Source organism: Dipodomys ordii, unplaced genomic scaffold (assembly GCF_000151885.1).
Source record: "Dipodomys ordii isolate 6190 unplaced genomic scaffold, Dord_2.0 Scaffold214, whole genome shotgun sequence".
NCBI classification, from domain to species: domain Eukaryota; kingdom Metazoa; phylum Chordata; class Mammalia; order Rodentia; family Heteromyidae; genus Dipodomys; species Dipodomys ordii.
The window spans coordinates 866,513-873,673 of NW_012267430.1; the positions used below are offsets into that span (position 1 = coordinate 866,513).

The window sequence follows — 7,161 nt, forward strand, 5'->3', positions numbered from 1 at the left end:
TGCTTCTCCATTATGTTATTTTTCCTTTCCCCAAATCAGATAAACCTATATACAAGACACAAGGTACCAAAATCAAATACAGTGACAATGGAATAAACCGAAGGGGGGGGGAAACAAAAGAAAAAAAAAGAACTAACTACACATAGTACATTAAAAAACAAAAAGAAAACTCTTGTTTCCATATCTTGGCGTTCATTTTCCTTCATTCTTTTTTTTTTTTTGGCTTGGTCATGGGGCTTGAACTCTGGGCCTGGTTGCTGTTTCTGCGCTCTTCAACTCAAGGCAAGCACTCTAGCACTTGAGCCACAGCGCCACTTCCGATTTTCTGGTGGTTAATTGAAGATAAGAGTCTCATGGACTTTCCTGCCCAGGCTGGCTTTCAACTGAGAGCCTCAGATCTCAGCCTCCAAGTAGCTAGGATTACAAGAGTGAGCCACCAGCACTGGCATGCAGCTGTATTTTATGGACAATGTACAATGATAATTTCACTTTATGGGTTGGTTTAGAAACTACTAACCTCCACCTCACTTAAGATATAATAATTTAAGCATAATTGTCTAAATTAGACCCCCCCGAAAGTTCTGTTCAAAATCTCCCCCATGATGACCTTTTATGGTGAGAGAGCCTACTCTGGGTGCTGCCTGTGGTCTGTGCCCACATATCCTCTTTGTTAATCTGTTCCTGGTGATCTAATGCCAGTTTGGGAGAAGCTGGAGGTAAGGTCTCAAGCTTTGGCAAGCCAGGGTTCCTGAGAAGCAGCTGAGACAAGGAAAAAGCTCAGAGTAGCCCTGGGGGTCCCTGCAGTCCCCACCCTACCCTTCTTCACTAGGAACAGCTCTGCTCTCTGTTGTTGGGGTTTACTTAGAAGATATTATCTGAACAAGAGTTTACGGCATAGAGGAAGCTTGGAAAGCCCTGATGGGTTTGTTATCATGACCTACATGTGGCCAAAACAGTCCCTGGGTCTTGAAGATCAGCTCTTCCAAACTCCAGCTGCAGTTTGAAATAGATGTTTCCCGGCCTTTGACTGTCCAGTGGGAACCATCCCCTCAACTGCTTCTTAATGTGCCTTTGTGAATTACTCACCTTACAAGACCCTGCAGGAAGTAACATTGTTCAAAGCTAGAGATTGTGTGCTATATTTTAACTTCTTTAAATGATTGAGGTAAGCCCCCAAAACTTCCTAGCACAAAATGCTTGGTCCCTGGGATGCTAGAACCCGATTCCCCCTTATTTACCTTATTTCTCTCTTTCTTTCTCCCTCTCCTCCACTCCCCCAAGTATTGGGGCTTGAATTCAGGGCCTGGATGCTGTCCCTGAGCTTTTCCCACTCACACTCTTCCACTTACAGCTTTTTTGGTAGTTAATTGCAGATAGGAGTCGCACAAACTTTACTGCCTGGGCTGACTTTGAACCTGTGATCATCAGATCTCAGCCTTCTGACTACCTAGGATTACAGGCATGAGCCACCAGAACCCAGCTTGCTATTTGTCTCTTGCTACAGAAAATATGGTACCATTTGCTCAGAAAATAAGTGATCTTACAACTTGCTGTTGTTTGCAGGTTTCACAAATAACCAGAGACTGTGCTCTTGGTATCCGGCTATGAAAAGACTGTGGTCAGTCATGCACAAGATCTGCGCAAAAGAGACAAAAGGGACACCTGCGGCAATGCTGGTTCCCCTACCCTGCTCAAGCATCCTGCATTGAACTGCTGCTAGTTCTTTTTGTGGACCTCAAGCACAGGGCGACTTGTTGCTGAGCCACGGGGAGTCTTAGAAGGGGGCTTTAGGACACTCACAAGTGGGCTGGAGAACTAAGAACAGCTACCATGGCAATACTGCCAGTTCCTGTACTTGTCCTGGGTGGGTTGGGACCTTGAGTGGTAGCTGTCCAGCTACCATCTTTGAAAGTTGCTTTGTCCTGATTGACTCTTGGGTTACTTGTGGGATGCAACTGGGACAACAGCCCTAGGACTTCCCATCCACACAGCCATGTGAGTCTCTCAGGTCTTCCTTTAGAGAGGGAAACCCATGAGGAAAGATATGTCACTTTTTTCTCCCAGCAGGAAATTTCCCAACCTCCATTTCTTCCTTTCTTCTCCTCTGTGTTGCTATGAATGTGTCAGCTATAAAAATAAAATCTGAGTCAATCACAGAAGTGGCTCCTGTGATGTAAATGAAGAGGAAAAACCTGTCTACAGTAAAGATGTTGATGATCAGTTGAAATGACACAAAGATAAAACTTGTATGACTTCATTTTGTATCCAAGATCTTTATTTGCCCACCCCCCAAGCCTGTTGTAATTCCCATGGTAGATGTAGAAAAAGCTGGAAGGTTAGAAATGTCCAAGGTACCAGAGCCAGGCCATCAGTGTCTCCAGCAGCATGTTCTCTAGGCTCACTCCCAAATACCCTATCCACTCTTGGTTGAGTCCCCAGAATCCTGGCATCAAGACAGTCTTGCACCAAAGAAAAGGTGAGAGACATCTGAGTCTCTGTGCATTCATTTGATTATTACCTCTCAGCTTTAATGGTCAGAATAGGAACATGAAAGGAGCAATGGAGAGCTGGAGTGGGAAGAGAGAAGCCTCTTACCTTTTGAGAGCCTGGGTCTTAACCCCTGGTTGTCTAGAAACTATGGAGTTAAAGCCCAGTGCAACTTGGGTATTCAAAGAGAATAAAGTCCCACCTGTTTTCCCAGCAAGCTCAGAGAAAAGCATGTGGGAACTATTGTATTAAGAGGTTCAGAGGTTGTGTTCAGCATATAAAAATGTTACACAAAACAAGAAAGCAAGCCAGGCACTGGCTTACAGCTCATGCCTGTAATCCTAGCTACTCAGGAAGCTGAGATCTGAGGATGAAGGTTCCAAGCCAGCACAAGTAGACAAATTGGGGAGATTTTTACCTCCAATTAACCAGCAAAAAAAGCCAGAAGTAGTTTTGGCTCAAATGGTAGAGCTCCAACAACCTTCAGCTAAGGAACAGCACAAACCTCTGAGTTTAACCCTTAGTTCTGGCAGAAAAGAAAAGATGCCATCGGGGAGAGGCAGCATGGCCACCTCCCAGCATCTGAGGGGGGGCTGCAGTAGAACTGGGTATGGTATGGTGCTGGGAAAGCGAAGGTTTTCTCCCCATCAGTCCTGCTGAGATGAGAAGGGGAAAGGGTCAGGGGTGGAGGGACCTGACTCCTCCAGCTTGCTAATTTAGACTTCTAGCCTTGGCCGTGTTGTACAAATGATGAGACACAACCCAATTGCACGTAGTCTGCCCTCCTTGGGCTCAAACCCAGTCCACAGTGGAAGTAAGCATGGGCCTCGAGCCCTGGTCCCACTGCAGGAGCTGACATTCAACGTGTCTCCTGGCTGTCATCTTCGAAATCGCTGCTTTACAAGTTCAGGTGGGGCTGGGCTGGCCACCAGGTATGCCGAGGCAAATTTAACTCCAAGCTGCTCAGGCAGTAGGAGCAACTTTGACCACTAGAAGTGGGGGCTGTGGTGACAATGTTACACCCAGCACCTGCCTTTTGTACTATAGAAAGAACTGCCATTCCAGCAATATGTATAAAAGTGCAAAAAATTAATCTAGCTATCTTCTGACTAGCAACTCCATGTATAGGCATTTCTGTTAAGTCAAATGGCAAGCACAAAGGAACAACATATCAAATTATTCTGTGTGGTTCTACATAAGCAGAACCCTCAGTAGGAAACACTCCAAAAGGGACCAGATTCCTAGCATGCACTAAGCCCATGATCAAAAAAATAAAAAAGGTAAGAATTAGATACATTTAACATAGCCTTAGCTATGTTTAACATAGCGTTGGTGGCTTACGCCTGTAATCCTAGCTACTCAGGAAGCTGAGATCTGAGGATCATGGTTCAAAGCCAGCCCAGGCAGGAAAGACTGTGAGACTCTTATCTCCAATAAACCACCAGAAAACCAGAAGTGGTGCTGAGGCTCAAGTAGTAGAGTGCTCACCTTGAGCTGAAGAGCTCAGGGATAGCACCCAGGCCCAGTGTTCAAGCCCCATGATGAAAAAAATAAAAATAAATAAAATTTTATATATAGTGTAATAAGGGACTCTTTGCAGCTGTGAAGGAATTTCCTAGATGCTATATATCCAATGATAGCCACTACATATACACAGATTTTAACAATATTTGTACTGATTATTCTCATTTAATACAAAACATGGGACAATACATGTGCACTGTTGTAATTCAAGCAGAGATATAAAACAAGATATCAAGACAGGCATGAGTCCGGACATGGTGGCTTTAGTGCAGAGAGACTATTGGCAGAGTGAGGCTCGGGGAAGGCGCATGCTCCTTCTGCCTCTGGGTGTGGTCACATCGATGCACAAAATGTCACTGAGCTGTAAGTTGACTTCCATATACAGCTATTCTACTTCAATAAAGAGATACAGATTTTTTTAATCCAAGTACATACACTGTAGAAACACATAAAATTGATCTCTGGAAGTGCCTCATTCTCCTATATTTTTGTGCACATAATCTTTAAGCAGAAAATTGAAATCTTATAGAAGATGATGTGTAAAATATGTAATACATAAGGTATAAACATTTTAAGCTCATTGCTCTTCAACTTTGATTTGCTTTAATGACATATTGAGACCTCTGGGCATTTATGTTTGTAGATGTGTGGAGAATGATCTCTAAGAATTGATTCTGAGCCATTACTATCTTAGAAAAGGGAATTGAGATTTTTGCTTTTAAAAATCCAAATACAGAACATTGCGCTTATGTATAAAATCAGCATTTCAATTTTTGTGCGTTGTCAGTATTTTTTTTTTAACAATCACATTACTTTTGTAATGAGGAAGGAACAAGTCTTTGGGGAGAAAAACGAACTGTTTTAAATGGCTCTGGTTGTTGTTACAGTTAAAAGAAACATGGAATTAAGGAGATAAGAAGTGGAGGTGTGGCTTCAATGGTAGAGTGCCAGCCTTGAGCACAAAGCTAAGGAACAGTGTCTAGGCCCTGAGTTCAAGACCCAGTACCAGAACAAAAACAACAAAAACCATTTTAAAAAAATACAACAAAAATCATTTAAAAATACATAATACTCATAAACTGATATATTGCATCGAAACCCCTTTGTATAACAACTTAAGGATAATAAATAGATAAAACAAATAAATGAAAATGACAACAAATAAAGACAAATAGGAGAGCTAATTTGTTCCTAAGTGATCATTAAAAAAAATCTATACCATGGAAATCATTATGTCACCACATGAAGACCCCAAAACACCAGGTCTGAAACAACCTTGCTTTCCCTGCCTAAGCTCTGTGAGCCTGAGTTCCCTCTTCTCAAAGAGAACATAATAGTGTCTCCCTCTCTGCCCTGCTGTGGTTCTCAACTGCCAGTAGTGGATAGAAAGATCTAGAAGCAGTGATGGTGCCCCCCTAGAGGTGTGGTACCTGTCAGGCCTGTTCATAGGAGGGAAGGGGGTCCACCACCAATCCCCCTTTTCATCCTCACTCATCCCTGCCCCCACCCCTGCAGCTGGGTCTCTTGCCTGGAGGAAGTGGGCAACTTGTTTTTAGAAAGAGTTCCCTGGCCCATGTGGGCTGTGAGCTTGATCCGAATCTACCACCTAGTCAAAGAGAAAGAAAGAAACAGCCTTGGGCTCACCAACCTTTCCAGGTGGCGAAAGACAAAGAGATTTCCTCTGTTACTTCTTGGGAAACCTCCTTGATGCATCACTGACACTCCTCGGGGACTATGACTCACTGGTTCCCAGCCACATAAACTGATGCCTGCCCTGGCAATTCACAGAAATATGTTAGACATCTGTGATTCTGAGCCACTCCCTTAGCCTCTTTGCATGTGTGTGTGTGTGTGTGTGTGTGTGTGTGTGTGTGTGTCAGTGTTGATCATGGGGCTTGAACTCAGAACTTGGGCACTGTTGCTAAGCTTTTATGCTCAAGGATAGCAATCGACCATTTGAGTTCGTCTGGCTTTTTTAGATGATTTACTGAAGGTAAGATTCTTGTCTGGGCTGGTTCCAAACCACGATCTTCAGATCTCAGTCTCCTGAGCAGCTAGGATTCTAGGTATGAGCCACTGGTGCCCAGTTTTCTATACATTTTTTAAATTGCAGACCCATCTCCCAAATAGTCTCTTATGTAGGACTGAGCCACCATGACTATACCCCTCTCTCTCCTCTCTGCGTTTAGTTTTCTTCCTTGGGTTTCTGGAAATCACTTCAAATATGTTTATTTGGGACACCTTTTTTTGTATGGTTGGCCAGTCCTGAGAAACATGGTCCCAAGTAAGCAACATGGCCCCCGGCCAGGCACAAGAGTTTATGGTTTTGCTTGGGGACACTTCCCAAAGAGTCTTCTCAGCCCCAGCTTCAGAGCCACGGCCTTTGGAAGCCTACCCGCTCTTTCCTGTCATCTGTACAATCCTCTAATGTTCCTAAACTTTGACTCCAAACACTAAAAAAACAAAAAAAAAAACAAGTTCAGACTTCCACAAGCAACTTCTACTAATGATGCTAGTGAGCCAGAGAAGGACCCCCCCCCCCCCCGCCGTCAGTTTTCCTTCCTACCCTGGGCTCACCCATCTACCCATCTACCTACTTTTCACCAGACTCAAGTCTGTGAGGTCCCTGGACAAGCAACACATCATCTAAAGAATATGAGCTAGACAACTTAGATACAAAGTGAGTGGATGTGTTCCAGGCCCTGAAGATTACACACAGACCCTGTTCACCCCACACGTTGACATTTCCATGGGAGACTTAGACCCTAGGCTGACACTTTTATGACTCTTTTTTTAATTATATGTCTTATATTTTTTTATTGTGAAGATACTATACAGAGGAGTTACAGTTAAATGAGCAAGGTAATCAGTCCATTTCCTATCAAGCATTGTTACCCCCTCTTTTGTTTTTTCCCTACCATCCCCTTCATCCCCACACTTCCAACCCCTCCCTCCCCTGCCCAAATGCCTGACTCTTGAAAGTGAGGAGCCTCAAAGCCTCGCTGGCTCCACCTTAGCACCAGCTCTGGAGCCATGATAGACAGGAGGACAGAGAAATACCCAGATGATGCTATCACAAGGCATAAGGCATGGACCATCTTCTTACCAAAGGTTGCACTCAGCTGAGAGAAGTCTTAGCAATCTCTCACA

At 43.9% G+C, this 7,161-nt stretch overlaps 1 protein-coding gene across 1 annotated transcript in view; it reads left to right on the top strand.

Moving 5' to 3' along the window:
* Positions 1-2,141, top strand: part of Cd8b (CD8b molecule) — a 16,573-nt gene extending 14,432 nt beyond the window's left edge. Inside the window, exon 6 of the mRNA XM_013035512.1 lies at positions 1,564-2,141. Coding sequence (XP_012890966.1) covers positions 1,564-1,576 — 13 coding nt within the window. The 3' untranslated portion in view covers positions 1,577-2,141. The remainder of the gene's footprint in view (positions 1-1,563) is intronic.
* The last annotated feature ends 5,020 nt before the right edge of the window (positions 2,142-7,161 follow it).